This window comes from Pelobates fuscus, chromosome 1 (genome assembly GCF_036172605.1).
Source record: "Pelobates fuscus isolate aPelFus1 chromosome 1, aPelFus1.pri, whole genome shotgun sequence".
Taxonomy (NCBI): domain Eukaryota; kingdom Metazoa; phylum Chordata; class Amphibia; order Anura; family Pelobatidae; genus Pelobates; species Pelobates fuscus.
The window spans coordinates 300708338-300729417 of NC_086317.1; the positions used below are offsets into that span (position 1 = coordinate 300708338).

Genomic DNA, 21080 nt, shown 5'->3' on the forward strand with positions numbered 1-21080 from the left:
TGGGTCATGGCTGCCTAAAATGCATCCAAACATTCCGTGTGTCCTCCCTCTGCATGCAGACACTGAACTTTCCTTATAGAGATTAATTGATTCAATTCATCTCTATGAGGAGATGCTGATTGGCCAGGGCTGTGTTTGAACTGTGCTGGCGCTGCCCCTGATCTGCCTCAGCCAGTCCTATGTGGAAGCACTGTGATTGGATCAGGCTGCCACTTCTGATGATGTCGGCAGACTGCTCGCTGGTCTGAGGCAGACAGGGCAGAGCCAGCAGCTTCAGGCATGAATACAAGTAAGATTATACTTTTGTTTCGGGAGGCATGAGGGGGACAGGGTGGCTAGATGGTGGTTTTAACCCTATAGGGTCAGGAATACATGTTTGTGTTCCTGACCCTATAGTGCTCCTTTAATACACCCAAATTATTATTTTGGGATTATATGTCTCAAACTGTGAAACAACTCCTACCAAGCTCATTGCAATTCTGGCTGAGGTTGGTGGGAGGCAACTCACTAAGTCCAGTAAACCTTATCCAGTGGCTGGCTACGCCTGATAAGAACTTTGGTCAACAATAACTTTGTTTAGCAAGTTCCTTTTCAATGGACAAAAATTACCCAATAACATAGCATAAACAAATACAGCGGTAAAGTATATATTTAAAGGGACTCAAAAAGGCACCCAAACCACTTAATTTCAATTAAGTGGTCTGGGTGCATTGCTCCCCCTCCCCCCACACAATTTAACCACGCAGTTGAAAACAATTCCATTCTGCAGGAACTGCAAAGTTTTCATTGCAGGGTTAACTTGCCTCTAGTGACTATCATATTGTATGCATTCACACAAGCCTCCCAATGCTTTCCTATGGGAAGGCATTGGATTGGTCAAGATAAAATCGATCTCAGCCAAAGAGGTGGAGCGGAATGCTGGAGACCAGTGCTGCCTTTTTATCCCTGTACCTGTACTACAACTAGGGCACCAGCATTAGGAATACACATTTGTATTCATGATTGCTGTAGTGTGCCTTTAATAAGCATATCTAAACCTCAATAAAACCACCCATCTCTTTAAAAATCTTGGCCTTGTGATTTGCCCTCAATGCTTCTCAAAGAGAGCTTTCCTTTAAAAACGTGTTTCCTTTCTTTTCTTGGATGGGCTGCTAGGGCTACATTAGACAATGCAAAATACTAACAAGTAAATAATTGCAGGACAAAAAGGCAATGGATCTTCAGTAGCTACTGTGCTGGCCTCTATGTATATTTTAGGGCTTAAAGGAACACTCCAGATTCTTGGAAAATTCAATTTGCTGAAATTTTGTGGGTGAAGAGTGCATCAATAATTTTCCATTTAAAAAAAATAAATAAAAAAAATCCAGATTTTAATAGAAATTTATATAATAAAGAAAAATATGAGTTTATTCTCTGTAGTGGTTATGGTGCTAGGCATGATCTGGTACCCACCACCCCAACTTAAGTAGTCAAGCCAGTCCGTCTCCCCTACAGCCTCCAGACCAGCCAGAAGCCTGATGTTGCACTGCTTATCTCGTTGGCTGGTAGTGATCAGCTGACACTCTCCACCAATGAGCTGGCCCTGCTCAAGAAAGCCAAGAGAATTCTTAGCTTTTTTGAGGAGCTTCTGGCTCCCTGGATAGGCGAGTAGTAGTGCCTGGCACACCCCAATAAAGAAGTCAAATCATTCTAAAACAGTTTGACTATACATAAAGGGGTGGGGTGTAAGGAAACTCCAGGTACCATAACCACTACAGAGCGATGTAGTGTTATGATGCTCAGAATGCTCCTTTAATTAGGTATTCTATGAAAGTCAGAATTCTAAATTTCTTGTTTACGGAGTAAACTCTATACAGAATATTTCCATCTTATGTACTTTGTGAATGCTTGTACTATTTGTTCAATGTGTGCCATTTAATACTGTCATGCAGCTCTGGAAATCCATAAACTGTTACTTGAAATACTGCAGCAATGTTCACAAAGGGAACATTTCATAAATTAGAACAAAATAAATCTAAACCAAAGTCTTGGCTATAACAGTGTGTAGAATGTTGGACATAAGATGAGAGTTCGTATTTTAGAATCCCTGTAATTATCATCGGAGACTGGTGACATATGCAGTTGTCAATCGGGAGGGTGTGGATTCAAGTTTACATAGCCATTGTCTCATGATCTCCAACTACTAAGGAAATGATTGCTGTAAACATTGCCAAGATATTAAAGGAAATAGGTTTCATTCATATCAGATGTCAGAACTGGGTATTGACAAATAGCATTACGCACAGTGATGTAAAAATATATACATTCGCACATTAATAAATAAAAAACATACTACACAACTGTTCCACATTTCCAAAGACCGTCCCATATTTGCCCCCTCGGTCTAATTTTTGTATTTTGGTAATTAATAAGTTCTAAAAGTTGCTTTCCATTTATGTCACTGAGGTTCTGAGGATCCAGTATACATGGATTTAGTAGATCACAATATGAGCGATATTGTATATGTAATGCACAGGGAATTGTCTTTATTTATAAAACATATGTGCAGTTTATATATGCACGATATATGGTTTTAGAAATTCCTCACTGACCAGTTTATATATGTATAGCATTCCTCCCAAGTTTATGAAGTACCGTGGAAGAGTCTTGGTTTCCCAGGCATCCTGAGTTAGTTCCCAAGTGTCTTGCATCGAACTAATCCTGGCAAGCTCAGTGCAAGCAGATCATTAGTTGAGCTGAAACTGCACACAGCGCTCTTAGGGTAATAAACTCATGGGCAGAACACTTTAGAAATGCTCTGCAGATGGGCAGTCCTTAAAGGATCACTATAGAGTCAGGAACACAAACGTACTCCTGACCCTATAGTGTTAAAACCACCATCAAGCCCATAGGCCCCTCATGCCTTGATAAATATAGTAAAAAAATAAAAAAAAATGACTGTATACAAGCTTGAAGCTGTAACTCTGAATGCTGTTAGACTCAGAAAAACAAGCAGTGTGCTGACATCATCAGAAGTGGTAGCCTGATCCAATCACAATGCTTCCCCATAGGATTGGCTGAGACTGACAAGGAGGCAGACCAGGGGCAGAGCCAGCAGGATTCAAACACAGCCCTGGCCAATCAGCATCTCCTCATAGAGATGAATTGAATCAATGAATCTCTATGAGGAAAGTTCAGTGTCTGCATGCAGAGGGAGGAGACACTGAATGTTTCGATGCATTTTAGGCAGCCATGACCCAGGAAGGATCTCTAACAGCCATCTAAGGAGTGGCCAGTGAAGTTATCACTAGGCTGTAATGTAAACACTGCATTTTCTCTGAAAAGACAGTGTTTAGAGCAAAAAGCATGAAGGTAATTATTCTACTCACCAGAACAAATTCAATAAGCTGTAGTTGTTCTGGTGACTATAGTGTCCCTTTAATGGCTCGATCAATCTCATCTTCCCGTTATATTTCTATACATTCCCACCAGGCTAACACACCCCTTATATTGGCATGTTAGTCCCTTCATGGTGTCAATACCTGCTTTGGGGTATGGTAGAGGTAAGTGACCTCTAAAAACCTCAATGTTCACTTTGTATAAGTCAAAAGATTGTAGTAATGGAACAGTAATGGATTTTGAAAAAGAAGAAGAAAAAAAAAACGCCAACTCAGCTAGAGTCACAGCCTGGCTTCTTTAGCCTGAATTTTGCCATTTGAATATTAAAGGGTTACTTCAACCAAAACCAATGTTTTTAAAAGTAGTAATCCTGTGTGAGGTGGTCTGACTTCCCCAACAAAAACTAAAAATAAGGGAGAAAGCAAGAGGTTCTTATAATTTTTTTTTTTTTAAACTGTAGTGGAGAATCTCAGATAGTGCTCCCAACATTGTCTCTGTCTCATGTGAGGTGCTAATCATACCTCCCAACATTTAAAATAGCCAAATAGGGACACTTTAAATCTAAGGTGTGATTAGGGGGGTGGTCAGGGACAGGGTCATTCTGAGAAATTTAGGTGACTTCCTAATAACGTACACGACTAAAATGTCATTTAGAACAAGACCAATGCATCTTATTTACACAGACTGATTTCTAAACACAGGTATTGTAGTTTAAAGACACATTGCTGCATGTATTAGTGCTGTGGAGATCTGTTATAGACTCAGACACAGCAACAATATGGAACTCCTAGAAAAGAGTTACAATTGGGATGTATGGGCTAAATGAATGTACTGAATAATGGGTATGAAAAGCTTTTACAATCAGTTTACTGGACTGTCCATTCTCAAAATGTTCCTGGAATTTATTTTTCCTCAATCGTTAATAACTATGACCCAATGGGACAAAGTCTAACACAGAGATGCATCTAGTGTTCCATTACATGGCATCCACCTGATTCAATATTATTAAAATATACAGGTGCAGTATACATTTTGAAGGATATGTAGGACTATGTAAAAAAAAAAAAAACACCTGTATCCTTAGCAAGAACATATCTGAATATAGTGTGCACATGAAGCTAACATTTAACATGGAACTTTAACCTGCAGTCAAGACACTATCTAATATTTACCAGAGGGTCAAAGTTCGCCTGCAGAAATGCTTACAGAACAAATAATCTTAGTTTTGAAAACAAAAAGGGACAAAGTATTCAGGTCAATCCATATAAGTAATCAACTTAAAAAAGGCACAGTGACTGCAAGCATCACACCTGTGTACTTAATTAAAAGGGTCACTCTGGAATGCAGATGGCCCCTTCCTTTTAACAGTAATCATTAAATAGACATAGGCAGATAGAATACAAACACGATACCCATCTCTGAATATTCCTGGTTGGGTATCTTCAGGGATCAGGAAAAAACAAAAACCTCTCAGTTAACCCTAGTCTCCCTTTAATGTTTACCAGTGTGGAAGGAGTTTGTACTATAGTTTTACCACAAGCTACTAGAAAAATTAAAGGTCATCATACCCATCTATTCCTTATTATGGCAATGCCAGTTCCGAACAATGAGGGTTTTTACATACCAAAACCTAAAGTAAGACATACTGGTTGATATTGTAATGTGACATACCAGACATTCTAGAATCCAGATCAAGGTTGCAAATTCTGTACTGTTTTAATACACATGCTCTTGAAGTCTACTGATAGAGACCAGTAAGGGCATATTACAGGTAAAGAGAAATTGAAAGGAGACACACAGAGACAGACAGGCAGTTTATTCATAAAGCAGAGCACTGCAGAGAAATGGAAGGGAATTTGAAATGTAAGTTCAAAATATCTTAGCTAGAGAAATAGATGGATAACTTTTGCAATCTGACCATTTTGGAATTCCCTTGTCGATTCTCTGCAATTCCTAGTTTAGTAAATTTAAACTATACGTTTCTAGTTCTCTGATGTACTGGTATGATCACAACAGACTACACAATACTGTATTGAAGAAAAATCATTGAACCAAGAAAAATACAGTATTGCAGCACATAAAACAGATAGTATGTTTTGTTTTCAAGATAACTTGTTTGCATAGCCATTTGTGCAAGTTGATCTTTAGAATTGGGTAGCAACCTTGAAACTGCCTAACACCGCAAACAGGAACAATCATTAGCAATATACGTATTAGCCATAAAAATCAATAAACAGCTGCTTATATAAACAAACAATGAATTTGTATCTAGGAGAGGAGGGTCTGGATATTTGGGAAATGCACTAATTCTAAAACATTTACAGGTATCTGCTCAATAGTGATCATTAAATGAACACAATATCGACTTTTTTTTTAACCAACTGTTAGATGTCATTTTTATTAATTATATTTTTTGCATAATCTAAACATTTACTTACCTTTATTCCAGAACTTGCAGCAGTCCAATTACAGCATTCCGCACCTTTGAAGTCATCAAGTGTGATGAGATTAGTGCAATACAATACTTCTCATACAGAAGCACTGAGTACCAAAAGTGTATGTGTGGTAATCCGCCAAGTCAGTGCTTCTTATAGAGAAGCACAGAACACAATGCTTCCGTATAAGAAGAAGCAGTGAATACACACAGCATGCATGTTCACGAGTGGCGAGAGGACAGCTCAGCTCGCCACTCAATTCTTGCACTATACATTACACTTACAGCTGCTCATTCTTGATAAGCAATGAATGCAAGTCCTACATAGTCAGTACGCTAGACATACTGATGTCAACAACTCTGGTATGAGCTGGGAAGTATAATTACTGCCTCTCTGAATCAGAGCACTTGAGAGTGTTGCTATACACCAAACTTCCAAGCCGTAGAATAAAAGAAGTAAAGTGAATTGGAGGCTTGGACAAACAAGCATATTTATGGCACTATAACAACTTCAATAAGAAGATGTTGTTATTGTGCCTATAGTGTTCCTTCAACTATTTTGCTGCAATTGCCAGCATTTTAATGCAAACATTTTCTGGCAGATGACGCATGAATCCATGATACAAAGAGCACGTGTCCGGTGATGTTTTTCCCCTTTAAAATTCTCACAGGAGCCACTCCTACCACAGTGAGACCATCAGGACTTAAGATCTCTTATCTAATCCAGTGCTTTTCAAACAGACCGATGGTACAAGCACAGCAACCCCCAAGCTCCACTAACCATGTGCTTCACTATCAGAAGCACTGGATCCATTGCATCTCCAAGAGAAACATTAGCCCTGTTTGGTGTCATCATGCTATGCGAGATGACGACAAACATCAAGACATTTGAAAACTAAAAGGTCTTCGGGAGAAAGTGTTCAGCTGACAGAGGGTGGGAAATTACAGTCAATTCCTGACTTCCCATTCAATGTAATACACCATGTGCAGTGCTTCTCTCAATGACATTCAATGTGAGGTTCTGTTAAATACACAGAACAATACTTACTGGCACCACACAATGTGTTCTTCTCCAACTAAATGCTTTTCATCAAACACTTGATTTCAAGGGCTGCAAATCTGTGACTATGGAGAGGTATCTTATTCTTCCAATTATTTCTTAGAAGCAGAGGTGTTTGTCCTAATCAATCGTATTCATTATAAATCTACATCAATCGCTTAAGACAGTAAAGTGGTTCAGCTGAGAATTTAACTGTATCCCTAAAATTGAACAAATGTGGTACTTTCATAAGCGAGATCTTGAAGGGTCATAATGGCAAACCTAGTACCACTGATCGAACTACCTTAAAATATGGGGCAGCAGCTTAATCACAGATAAAAGAAAGTGGGGAACACATTTGTTCTTTACATGTTCTCATTTGTGATTTTAAATAACCAAGCTTACATGCCATTATTAGGAAAATTACAGTGAAATGCCAGGCATGTTGAGGATAGATGCATCAAAGCAAATGCCAAGTTAAACACATTGCAACACATACACCTTATTTTATTACTACATATGAGCTCACTCCATTAAACCAATGTGCCCATGTTGTGAAATTCTATGATCCTTGCTGTCACTCTCCCATTAGTCAGTGTAATAGGGATCTCAATCTACAGTCTAACCAGACAACAGTGTTTGGGACTAGAACAGGCTCAACTGCCCTAACAGACATGTATAATGTTATACAAAATCAGTGTCACTGCAGGTGGGAAATCACACACAAGTATGGGAGAGGGATGATCTCTACATTAACATACAGTCATGGCTCTCACATGATCCCATACATAACATAAACAGTGGGCTCTTGCATTGTCTCTGGTGCCCTTTCCCAGGGCATGCTGCCCTTTAAATGACCTGCCTGCCTTCCCCATGCCCTCTCACCAGAAAGCGAGTGGATGATGTGCCTTGATCTATAGCCCCCACCAGGGGTCCCAGGACCAGCCTATTGGACGCGGCCATGCTGGTTGTAGTGTTAGCAGTACTGAGCTCTCCAATGCACGCTGTCTGATTAGCCCGGCTTACACCTAGCCATGCCACACAGGCCGTGACGCGGGAGGGCGCTGCTCCCTGGAAGCCAATCCCAGGCCGGGGGTGTGTCCTGCAGGGACGTCATTGATCTTCCGTCCCACTCATCGAATCTCCAAACCAGCCCCCTCAGAATCCGGTGACGTCACGCGGTGAAGGGGAAATCTGGGCAGGATTCTAGAACGTGACAGGGCTAGTTCCGTGTTCCATGCGCATTGGAACCTATTGGGCAATGCCAGGGGCACCGCCAGTCTGATAACTCCCAGACAGATGAGCTGCATGCAGACATATATGCTGACAGACTAGGCTGAAAACCAGTGCCTGTCTAATGTATAGCAATATATGAAAAGGCTATGAGAGTAATAGTATTAGTCAGAGTCTGGAATTCAAAAGGACACTTACACCATGTAGCCAAGCTCAGTACACATACCTACTAAATGTTCTGGCTTCAGCAGCATTTTACTAAATTCGGGGTTTTGCCTTACTGTCCTGCCAGAGACAAATGTTTGAAAGTATGGAAAGTCAGATGATTTTTTCCATATAGGAGGCTATTGTGGACTAAAATGTATTATTCATTTGGAGTTCCTGACATTTGGTAATCATAGATGTATTTGCTAAGCCGGAACCTGTACTGAAAACCTAATTGCAACATTTTGGCTAAAATAGCTGCAAAATTTAGAGGGTTATGCAATAGACATGGTCTTTACTAAGCCCTGAAATATGGGTTATCCTGCCTATCTGTACACTTGATAAAAGACAACTAATCTTGCATAACTCACTGCTTACTATAGTGTGAGGAACACAAACATATTCCTGACACTATAGTTTTAAAAGCACTATTTAGGACACCAGACGCCCTTTACATTAAAAAGTTGTTTAAATGTACCATTTTCCCAGCACAAAGCTGGTCTCACTGCACCTGGCCCTGCTTCGCGCCTCACTCCTCCTTCATGGCTTAGATTATTACATTTTATCATCTCAGCCAATCCAATGCTTTCTCATAGGAAAAAAAAATGCCACACTGCTCTAATCATTATCATGTCCTTATAGAGATGCATTGAATCAATGCATCTCTATGGGGAGCGTTCAGTGTCTCTATGCAGAGAGTAGATGCACTGAAGGATTGCCCCTAGAGTTTTTACTAGGTTACTAGGTAGTAATGTAAACACTACCTTTTCTTTGAAAAGGTAGTGTTTACATTAAAAGGCCTTCAGGGACCGGTTGTAGACATTAGAACAACTACATTAAGCTACACGTGCAAGAGCATGTTCTATCTAGCATATGCACAACTTTATTCAGAGTGATACCGGAGAAACTGACGGAAGCGAAGCACAGAGAGATGGACACAGGTTTCTTCAGGAAGGAAGAGATTCTTTATTGGATCACCGATCGGGACTCAGAGGGACTAATGTCACCAAAATACAGCAAGCTCTGAGCCCCGGACAATAGTGCAGGCTCCTTATATAGGCACATAACTCCTCCCATATTAAGCTCCACCCGCACATTCTCTTGACCAATCAATACAAATAAGAATTAACTTCCTGCTTGACCGCATGGCTTGACCAGCACAATGGAGGAGGGGAATACTACATCCTGTATTCTTGCACATGCTCCGTACTCTACTGATCGTATCTTGCCTCGTGCAACCAACTGATCGATACGTCAGCATATGCACGTACACAAGCCACGTGGTAATCTCGGCCTACTAAATTTATTTTTACCGAGATTCCACCACATTCCCCCCTTTGATGCCTCTTGATATTTCACAATTACTTGAGGCATCACTTAACCTTGGTTTGCATACACCGCAAGTTACCTTGAACCAAACCAGACTTATCTTATGATGTGAATCTTCAACACTCATCTTCCTGCATTGGTTCTCCCTGATCTAGAGCCTCATATTTATAAATTGCCATTATCTGTGCAGCAGCCTTCCTCTCTGCTATATTTTCTATCAGGCTTTGCACAGACCTAACTACTAAGGGTATAAGACACGGCAGGAGTAGACACAACATTAAAATCAGTAGGACTCCACCTACCACTGCCTTAAGCCCTCCAAACCACTCATACCAGCTACCAAACCAACTACTTGGATTGTACCCTTTCCATACCTGAGTAGGCACATGCGCTAGTTTAACCATATGGCTAGTAAGCTCAGCTATTGCTTGCCCTTCGTCATCTATTTGAAGACAGCAATTGCTCAGGTTAAACTTCCCACATACACCTCCCTCTACTGCTAAAAGGTAATCCAAGGCTAATCTATTTTGGTATACTGCTGTTCTCATCCTGGTATTATGCTTCGCTAGAAGATTGAGCGCTTGTGATGTCTCGTTAGTAATAATCTCAACCACCGCCTGTAATCTTATAATACGGTTGAGCATATAAATAGGGGTTCTATAACCAAAGGTACCATCTTCTGCCCACGTGGCTGGCCCATAATAATCTATAATACGCTGGGGAGGCCATTCATTATCTTCCCAGGCGCCTATCTCTATGGGTCCCCTTTTCTTCTTATGATTCACATCATACACTTTAACACCTAAAGTCTCACCTGTTTCAATAGGTAACAAGAAGAAGGATGGTTTGAGCATACCCAACACACATGCCCCTTCCCAGTCCTGTGGCAACTCCGAATAGGCTTTCTTACCACAGATCCAGTACAAATTTGCTGGGGCTCTCCAGGTAGATGTGATGGATAGATCAAATCACACATCCTTTAAATTGGCGTATCTAGCAAACGGGTTAGATGGTTCTGAGACATTTGAAGCCGACCACCAAGTTGTATTCTTTGTATCATCATCATAAGCTTTTTGCCCTAGACAAGTTAATTCTCCTACAGAAGTATTATACATCATTCCTTTCCTTGCTATGCAAACATAACCTATGATGGAGGTCTTTAATCTCCACTCAGATTTACCTCTAACACTCATATGATAATCGGCTTGTGTAGATATTAATTGGTCAACTGCCTCAGAACCGGACATTACCTCCTTTGCTTCCCAAGGCCATTGGTCTCCCATGTTAGTACCTCCACACACATAGCAGTTGGTAACATTAAGACTACCGGCAATACTTTCGGCTAAATCAATGAACAGGTTTTTAGCATTATGGGGGATCTTATTATCTATACTCATCTCTTCATAAAAGGAATGGTATACTTGATGAGTTTGGGAGGATACCGTATCAGTCTCTATCCCTATAAACAATACTGTCCCAGGATCTAATCCCGTCCCATATATTTGAAACCCAAATAAATTACCATATTTGTCTAAGAACTTGTCGGGGTTATTTATAAGTATATGGACTGGATTGCATTCCATAGACTTACAATATGGGCTGGTAGGCAACTTAGTCACTATCATGTCCTTGTCTACTGTCTGTCCCCAAGTTGCCCACCCCACACAAGACCAATATGGGCAAAAGTTATAATCTCTATTTGGGCATCTAGGACTCACATATTTATTTTTACTACTGGGACAAATATATTTATCATTAGACCCATACGCCCTCTCCCATCTAAGATCCCCACATACATTCCACGGCTTTCTACCACTTGATATCGCCTTACACGCATCAAATAGCAGAACACCCGAAGAATGTACGGATTCTAATACTGTCTTGTTAATTAAGGTCCCCTGAGGATCTCCATTCCTGAGAGTCAACCAGATTGTACGAGGTTGATACTCCGGACTGAAGCACTTAGGTTCTCCTACTCCTAAATGGCACACACTATATTCTATATTAAGGTATCTACATCTTGATACATCTCCTTTACACTCTGGGGTTCCTTTAAGTCCCTACTGTAACCATTATTTGTTTAGCGTTACAGTTTATCTGGCATCTCTGTATCATTTAGGGGGACGATAGTAGGGATATGCCTATCCCCTATACTTTAGATTACTAATGTCATTTATGTTAGGTATCCTTCTACCCATACATGACACCCCCTATGCCAGTTGGACTATCACTTAGTACTCTGCAGAACCAATACTGCATACTTATAGTCTACTAAGTAGTTTGGACCCCCTTGCAGTTTAACGGCGTAGTACCGTGGATATCTGCACATGACTGCACCCCAGAGACCTATGCTAGTCATTTGATTTATACCTACTTTATGGGCCCCTAGCTCTGGACTTGACCATTTGTTTATACTAAATAAAGTCACTAGCCAGGTAGCATTTGGGAGCTCGGTAGGCACATAGGTTTTATACTTATTATGTACATAGAGGTGAGCCATTTAGGCTAGTTCTTCACTACTATTTACTGGTGTTTTCACTAGATTATATTTACCTTACTTTATTGGTCGATTTATTATCAATTTGTTTGCTATATCCAGTTGTACACTCGACCAGCCTGGATCACTCCAGCGGTTGAGTCTCTGATTTCATCTCCTTTACACTCGTATTGTGAATGCCAAATTAGGGTTTGGGAAATATGGTTACCTGTTCTTGTAGTCTTAATGCATACCTCACAGCTAGGAGTGTCGGTACCTCTACCTTCCTGAATATAAAAATACACATAAACAAACATTATCAAGAACACATCTTTCGTCGTCATCCTCAGTCTTCGTCCGTGCGAAGGCACCTCAGCTTCCAGGATGTAAGGGCTGCAGGGAATGGAGTTCTGCTCGTCTTCACAGGAGTCCCTTCGAGACTTTCCCTGGCTTATATACTATACGTCGGTGGGCGGACAGGCTTTATTATGGCCTTCTCACTCACGCACCAAATCTCTGAAACAATAAAATTTTGTAATCCACAAAGTTCCTCGTTACTCCGACTGAGTCGTGCGTTTCAACCGGATCTTGCAGGGATTCTCTGGATCTGCTGTAACTTGCCAAGAATCGACTGCTGCTGGTTTAACCCTGGAGTGATGTATCCACGGAGTCACTTCGGCTACTTTTATCGCTGTAGGGGTAGACAAAAGAACAACATAAGGACCTCTCCACTTGGGCCCTAACGGTACATTATTCCACTCTTTAATCCACACTTGGTCTCCTGGATGGTAACTATGAACTGGGGGATAAATATTCACAGGTAATCTATCTTGTACCCATTTCTGTACCTCCTCCATAGTCTTACCCAACTCTACAACCTGCTGCCGGGTAATTCCTTCTCCCAACTGACTCAAATCCCCCCTTAAGTTACCAAGTACGGGAGGTGGTCGCCCATACATGATTTCAAAAGGAGAGAGGCCCATCCTTCTGGTAGGGGTACTGCGGATTCGCAATAAAGCTATGGGTAAGAGAACGTTCCACTTAAGTTGGGTTTCCTGACACATTTTAGCCAACTGATTCTTAATAGTTCTATTCATTCTCTCTACCTTACCAGAACTCTGGGGTCTATATGCCGTATGAAGCCTCCACTTTATACCAAGCATATGAGTCAGTTGTTGTAGGCACTGATGAACAAAAGCTGGACCATTGTCCGATCCTATAGAGCAGGGTAGTCCATATCGGGGTATTATTTCTCGTAGCAGGAATCTCACAACTTCTCCTGCTTTCTCTGTACGAGTAGGACATGCTTCTACCCAGCCTGAATAGGTGCACACAATTACCAACAGGTAACGATGTCCAACGATGTTAGGCATCACTGTATAGTCAATTTGTAAATCGGACATGGGGAGTCCCCCCATAAACTGGACTCCTGGTGGCTTTACTGGTCCTTGTCTTGCATTATTTTTAGCACACGTTACACATCTTTGTACAATGGCCTGAGTCAAGTTGGACAATCTTGGTATGTAGAAATGTTTTCTGAGAGATTCTTCTGTGCTGTCTCTCCCAGAATGTGTCCCGTTGTGATAATTTTGGACAATTTCTACCGCTAGTGAGGCTGGAATGACTATTCTTCCATCTTCTAGCTGATACCATTTATTCTCCAAATACTTTCCAGGTTCAGTCTTTAACCACTCCTCTTCTTGAGCTGTATAAACTGGAGTCCATTGAGACAGTGGAGTTGGTATAAGAGCAGCTATATGCCCCACATATTCCTGTCTTCCCGATTCAGCGGCACGCTTAGCTGCACTATCTGCCATCCGATTTCCCTTGGTTACATCACCATCTCCTCTCAGATGCGCTCGACAATGTATGATACCGACTTCTTTCGGCTCCCACACTGCTTCCAATAGTTGTAGGATTTCAGCTGCGTACTTGATTTCTTTGCCTTCTGAATTCAATAGTCCTCTTTCTTTATACAAAGCTCCGTGGGCATGAGTGGTTAAAAACGCATATTTGGAGTCCGTGTGGATGTTCACTCTTAAACCTTCAGCCAATTGTAACGCTCGTGTCAGTGCTATCAATTCTGCCTTTTGTGCTGATGTTCCTTTCGCCAGTGGCCGAGCTTCTATCACCTTGTCTATTGTTGTTACTGCATATCCTGCATAGCGGATCCCTTCTTTCACATAACTACTGCCGTCGGTATAATATTGAACATCGGGGTTCTGGATGGGAAAATCACAAAGATCTGGTCTACTTGAGAATACTTCATCCATTACTTCCAAACAATCATGTTGACTTTCAGTAGGTTGTGGCAAAAGGGTAGCTGGATTTAACCCCTTAAGGACCACACTTCTGAAATAAAAGGGAATCATGACATGTCACACATGTCATGTGTCCTTAAGGGGTTAAGGTGTTTACAGTCTCTAAATGCACTCTTGGGTTTTCACACAACATTGCTTGATACTTGGTCATACGGCTGTTACTAAACCAATGATTTCCTTTATAATCCAACAATGTCTGTACTGCATGTGGAACTCGTACATAAAGTTCTTGACCCAGAGTGAGTTTATCGGCTTCAGCTACTAGCAGGGCGGCTGCAGTTACGGCTCTTAGACAAGGTGGAAGTCCGCTGGCCACTACATCCAATTGCTTAGACATGTAGGCAACAGGTCTTTGCCATGATCCCAAGTACTGTGTCAATACTCCCACAGCCATTCTTCTTTGCTCATGTACATACAGGTAGAATGGTCATGTGTGATCAGGTAGACCTAATGCTGGGGCACTCATCAAAGCCTTCTTCACATCTTCAAATGCCGTTTGCTGTTCTTGAGTCCATAAGAAGGGGTCGTGCTCTGTACCTTTGATAGCTGCATACAGAGGTTTTGCCAGTATCGCGTAGCTGGGAATCCATATCCTACAGAAGCCTGCTGCCCCCAAGAATTCTCGCACTTGTCTTCTATTCTTGGGTATCGGTATTTGGCACACAGCTTCTTTTCTCTCTGGCCCCATAATTCTTTGACCTTCAGAGATATGGAATCCCAGATATTTGACAGTTGGCAAACACAACTGAGCCTTCTTTCTAGACACCTTGTATCCTGCCTTCCAGAGAATGTGTAGTAGATCGTGCGTTGCTTGCTGACATATTTCTTTTGTAACTGCTGCTATCAACAAGTCATCTACATATTGTAACAATACACACTCTCCTGGGATGGACTCGAAATCCAGTAGATCTTGACTTAGAGCTGAACCAAATAGGGTAGGTGAATTTTTAAACCCTTGGGGCAGTCTTGTCCAGGTCATTTGGCGTTTTGAGCCCGTTACAGCGTTCTCCCATTGGAAAGCGAAAATACATTGACTTTCTGCGGCAATTCGGAGGCAAAAGAAGGCATCTTTGAGGTCTAAGACTGTAAAGTAAGTAGCCCCGCCCGGAATTAAAGCAAGCAGGTTATATGGATTGGGCACAACTGGATGTATACTAACAACCGCATCATTGACTGCTCTCAAGTCCTGCACAGGTCGATACTCATCTGTACCGGGCTTTTGAACAGGCAGCAATGGGGTGTTCCAGGGGGAAGTACAGAATTTTAGGATACCATACCGTATGAACTTATCCAGATAAGATTGGATGTTCTTCTTAGCCTTCTGCGGGATGTGATATTGTCTTAGGCTCACTGGATAAACCCCAAGTTTTAGTTCAATTTTAATAGGTGGAATATTGCGGGCCAGTCCTGGTGGGTTGTTCTCTGCCCAAACTCCTGGTATGTTGAATAGGGACTCATCACTCCTAGGGTTTTGGCTAGTCAACGCTGTATAAAGTCGCCACTCTTCTTCCTTTGGTACGGATAATGTCATAATACCTGAAGGTCCATTAAACTTTAAGGATGTTGTTCCATTTGGTAGGAACGTAATCTGTGCTTGTAATTTAGATAGCATATCACGTCCCAGCAATTGGACTGGACATTCAGGCATATAAAGGAATTGATGTTTTACTACGTGGCCTCCCAATGTACAGAGTCGACTTTTAAGAACCGGTTTTTCAGCACTTCTTCCAGTTGCTCCTATTACAGTAATAGTCCTTCCAGATGGAGGAGCAACTAGATTAGTCACCACTGAATGTTCAGCACCAGTGTCGATCATGAACGCACTCCTTTTTCCCCCTATTGATACATCGACCATAGGCTCCGCTCGACCAAGGGGGATGGAGCCCGGTCGGTATCAATAGTCCTCCATGACCGTGTCAGCCAATCCTACAAAGTCCCTGCCTTCTCTATCGCAGGACCTTTGCGCTGCTGGGAAATACCTATCTTCCCTAACACTTCCTCTGTTCCCATTGCTCCCTCTGGGGCCTCCTCTACCTCTCGCTCTGCCTCTAAAGTTTCCATAACCTGTCCTAGGTCTGTCTCTCTCACACTGTTCTCTTCGCGGACACTCATTTCTCCAATGCCCTTCTTCCCTACAGTATGCGCACTGATTTCTACTTAGAGGTTCCTCATTCCACTTACTATCGCCTCTATCTGGGCCCCGTCTATCTACGCCTGCGATCGCTACCGCTAGCATATCTGCCTTTCTACGCATCTTGCGCTCTTCCTCTTTCTTACTTTCTGTTTCCCTGTTCATATACACCTTATTCGCTACCTCCATTAGTTGGGTGATGGACATACCTGCAAACCCTTCTAACTTCTGTAGCTTGCGCTTAATATCTCCGTAAGCTTGGCTGACAAAGGCGGAGTTCACCATTCGGGAATTATCTGCGTCTTCCGGATTAAAGGGGGTATACAAGCGGTATGCCTCCAATAATCGGTCATAAAAGACACTGGGCGCTTCATCACTTTTCTGAATCACCTCAACTGTCTTCGACATATTAATGGCTTTCTTTCCTCCAGCTTTCATGCCAGCAATTATAGCGTCTCTATAGGCTCTGAGTTGAACCATATCAGCACCATTTACATTCCAGTCGGGATCGGTGTTAGGATAATGTGTTGCGGCCCATGCTGATGGATTGGCTTGATTCAAAGCACGGGCTTTATCCTCTAGCGCTTTAATGGCCGCTTGATTAATTCTTGTCCTTTCCTCATTATTGAACAAAGTCATTAATAACTGCTGGCAATCAGCCCATGTCGGGTTATGTGTCTGAACTATCGAGGTGAACAGATCAGTCATAGCTTGTGGTTTCTCAGTATACCAGGAATTGTGGGTCTTCCAATTCAAGAGATCGGTTGTCGTGAACGGGACATATACGAAGACTGGGTCAGCATGTGCCATTTGACCTGCGGCATCGATATAGGCTGACCCGGGATTCAGACGAAGAGGCATCTGATAATGTTTTAATTGTTGGGTACCAGTCAGTTGTCGGGTTAGTATGGGGCTACGTGGAGGGGCGTCAGTTAGAGGTTCCGGTCGGGGGGTAATAAAACATGAGGATGTGGGAGCTTGGTTTTGGGAAAAAGTAGTAAATAAAACACTTCGAGCCGAGCTAGAAGAAGCTTGACCGGAAGTCTGAAGTGGCGCCAAATCAGGATATTCGGATCTAATGGGGGTTGGCTCTGGTTCCGGAAGGGGAGATTTAGTACGAGAGGGGGTGGATTCTGTACTGGAGGAGGAAGCGGAAGTAGATGAGGGCAATGGGGGAAGGGGTGCAGGACTTCCTGCATTTGCGTCACTTCCTCTTAACGGAAAGTAAGGGGGCGGCAAAGGGATCTCGGACTCAGGGGGCGTGTCCAAAATGGGCCTAACACCAGTCCTAGTGGACAAACAAGTCCTAGCCACCATGAGGCGACATTGCTCCTCGTGGCATGTCTGAATCCATTTTGGCGAGTCATTTACGGCCTGTCTCCAACAATCAATATAAGGAAACTGCCCGTAAAGTTCAGGCCTACCCGATACAGCCACGTGTAAGCGCTGTACCAGAGTTGGATCCAAACTGCCACGTGGCGGCCATGCCGCAACCAAAGTAGGCCACTCCCTAGTACACAAAGTGACCAAACGTACAGGAGACATTTTAACCCCAAAATCACATGTCTTGAATCCCTTTTTAAAATTCTTCACCATACAACCTAAGGGATCCGGAATCGTTGACTGCGACGCGCCCATACTTATCAATGGAACGTCGTTGACAACGAATACTATGCACGCGTACTATTCAACAGTCACACCCGTTTCCTCTGGCAACAGCACCACGTGGTACAGTTACCAAGTGAAGCGTACACAATAACACAATAAACACTCAGGGAATTCCCGTACACACACAGCTGTTACACCAGTCACTAGATAATCCTTTGGCGAAACTATACAGTCACCCACGCTATAATTCTCTATATACGAATTACCCGTCTATAACACACCCCAGTAACATCGTCTTTTACAAATAGCGGTTACAGTACGGTTAGCATAGGTCAAAGCACAATTTAAGGTCACAATACAATTATTAGTGGTTATGGTGTTAAACATGCAATAGATGACAATGATTAGTACTTATATACAGTGTCAGTAAATATACAGGGTTATGGTACCGTGCACTATAATACAGCAACACACTATTAACACTCTCGCTAGACGGCTGAGCTCGCGCTATCTAACAAGATATACACTTTACTAAACAATCTTTATCACATTTACAATTCCCAACTAAACTATTGGCCAGTACCTTGAATGGACTACCAAAAACTATCTACATACGTTTTGGTTAGCCACACTGCCCAAGCACCACATATAGCGAGCTAGAGGACCGAATTTACACAGACGCCTCTTAGTCGATTACTATCAAAAATCTAGTGGGTTCCAAATTTACACGCCTTCCCACTTAGCCAAGATAGGTTGAGAGCTAGCGAACCGAATTTACACAGACGCCGCTTAGTCTCCCGGTCCCTCCGACCTAGCGAACAAAATATACACCCTAGAACGCTAGTCTAGACAAGACACCGGTGTCCGGCTAGGGCTATTTACACCAGAGCCCCGCCTGACTAACAAAATCAAACGGTCTGACTAAAGAGCGTTCGATCGAGCGGTGCGCCTTCGCTCCTTCCCTCCGACAGAGGGGGCAGATTCCATACACAATTCAAACCCCTGATGGGCCTACCGCACAATCGGTATACCCCTAGTGGGTCTGCCGTCTAAAACAGCAGTTGTCTTACCTCCTCGTTCCTGAACCTGAGTTCACACTCATCGACGGGGACACCCCAGCACTTCTTACGTAGAGGCCGATGATCTCCTGGACAACAGACCAGTGGCGCCGAGACGAAGGGAGGTCCACGCAGAAGTTCAGGGGTGCAGCCGTAGAGAACGTGGGCAAAGATAGACCGTCTCACGCCTCTGCCTCTCAGCTACCGTTGAACGATGAGCTTCCCGGCCAATGCACCAAATGATACCGGAGAAACTGACGGAAGCGAAGCACAGAGAGATGGACACAGGTTTCTTCAGGAAGGAAGAGATTCTTTATTGGATCACCGATCGGGACTCAGAGGGACTAATGTCACCAAAATACAGCAAGTTCTGAGCCCCGGACAATAGTGCAGGCTCCTTATATAGGCACATAACTCCTCCCATATTAAGCTCCACCCGCACATTCTCTTGACCAATCAATACAAATAAGAATTAACTTCCTGCTTGACCGCATGGCTTGACCAGCACAATGGAGGAGGGGAATACTACATCCTGTATTCTTGCACATGCTCCGTACACTACTGATCGTATCTTGCCTCGTGCAACCAACTGATCGATACGTCAGCATATGCACGTACACAAGCCACGTGGTAATCTCGGCCTACTAAATTTATTTTTACCGAGATTCCACCACAAGAGCACTGCACAAAAACTTCCTCAGTATCTGCACAAGATTCCTTATGCCAGCCGCACTCCTCATTGTCTCCGAAACAATTCCATAGTATACAGACCATGCCAATAGACTTTGTAGGGTTTAATCACTAATCAGTGACTTGTAGTGTTCGTAACTTTTTTGGCCTACTTTCTGCTATTCAGTTTCCCCTGAGTATTCCCTATTTAGTAAATACATTCTTCTGACCGCAGACTTGTGGGTCTTAATGGATTCTTCTAGCTAGATAGACAAATCTGGCCGTATCTACACTATCAGAATTCCAAAGACTATAGGCCGTCCAGATACAGTCTAAATAGGATACAAATCTATGTTATAAACATCACCTGTCTTGTTTTGGGAAAGCCAGGCACGTGAAAAATGATATTCAAACCTCACAATACACATTTGTTAAACAGAGAAGATAAGTCATGGGATAGATTTAGCTAAGCAAAAATAGGCGCTGTTATGTGGCAAAGTTCAAAATAAAGACCATTATCAATGGAAACCAATAGAATGTCTCTCAGGATATAACACTTTGCACCAAGAGCAGCACCTGTTTTACCTTGATTCCTGAGTAATGACTGGACCCTTTTTAAGGAGGTGCTCAACAAATAGCTCATTTGGGGAGATTATTACTTTTCAGAGACTCTGTGGCCAGTACATGCGTCAATGCATAGTATATGTTGGCCTTTAGACTATTGCTGGTCAGTAAATAAAAGATAGTGTCATTGTAAATTTATATCAGCAAAGTATTAAAGACATGGGCCACCATCAGAAGGGTACAACTGTATGTGACATGGGTCGCCAGGAGGGGGGCTAGCGTGCCTGGGCCAAATATTCTCAATATATATTGCATATAGGTCTGGGGGCTTGCAGGTGCATACACAAGATCTTCCGTTTCTGGCAGCTTATCTCTTCAACTCTCATGAGTAACTGGCCGTCAGAGTGTTGCTGCGGCCCCCTTTTTCATTACCCAGGTGGCTGGCAGCCTGAACAAACCGGACCACCAGGGAGTGTAATTTCCCCCCTCCCTGGTCACAGGTAAAATGTGTGGAATAAAATTGTTTTTTTAATTAAAAAAAAAGCTTTTAGTCCAGAGATTGGAACCCCCCTATCCTACCCATATATTTGCACACACTGAATCCATCACACAAACACACACACACACACACTGCAT

General features: G+C 42.5%; 2 protein-coding genes across 4 annotated transcripts in view; one reads left to right on the forward strand and one right to left on the reverse strand.

The window, feature by feature from the left end:
* Positions 1–7901, reverse strand: part of GK (glycerol kinase) — a 60871-nt gene extending 52970 nt beyond the window's left edge. For all 3 annotated transcript variants that reach the window (XM_063457927.1, XM_063457936.1, XM_063457918.1), the window contains exon 1: positions 7737–7901. In XM_063457927.1, coding sequence (XP_063313997.1) covers positions 7737–7814 — 78 coding nt within the window. In that variant the 5' untranslated portion in view covers positions 7815–7901. The remainder of the gene's footprint in view (positions 1–7736) is intronic.
* The window catches only part of TASL (TLR adaptor interacting with endolysosomal SLC15A4), a 358686-nt gene that overhangs the window by 247464 nt on the left and 90142 nt on the right, over positions 1–21080 (forward strand). The gene's annotated exons all lie outside the window — the stretch shown is intronic.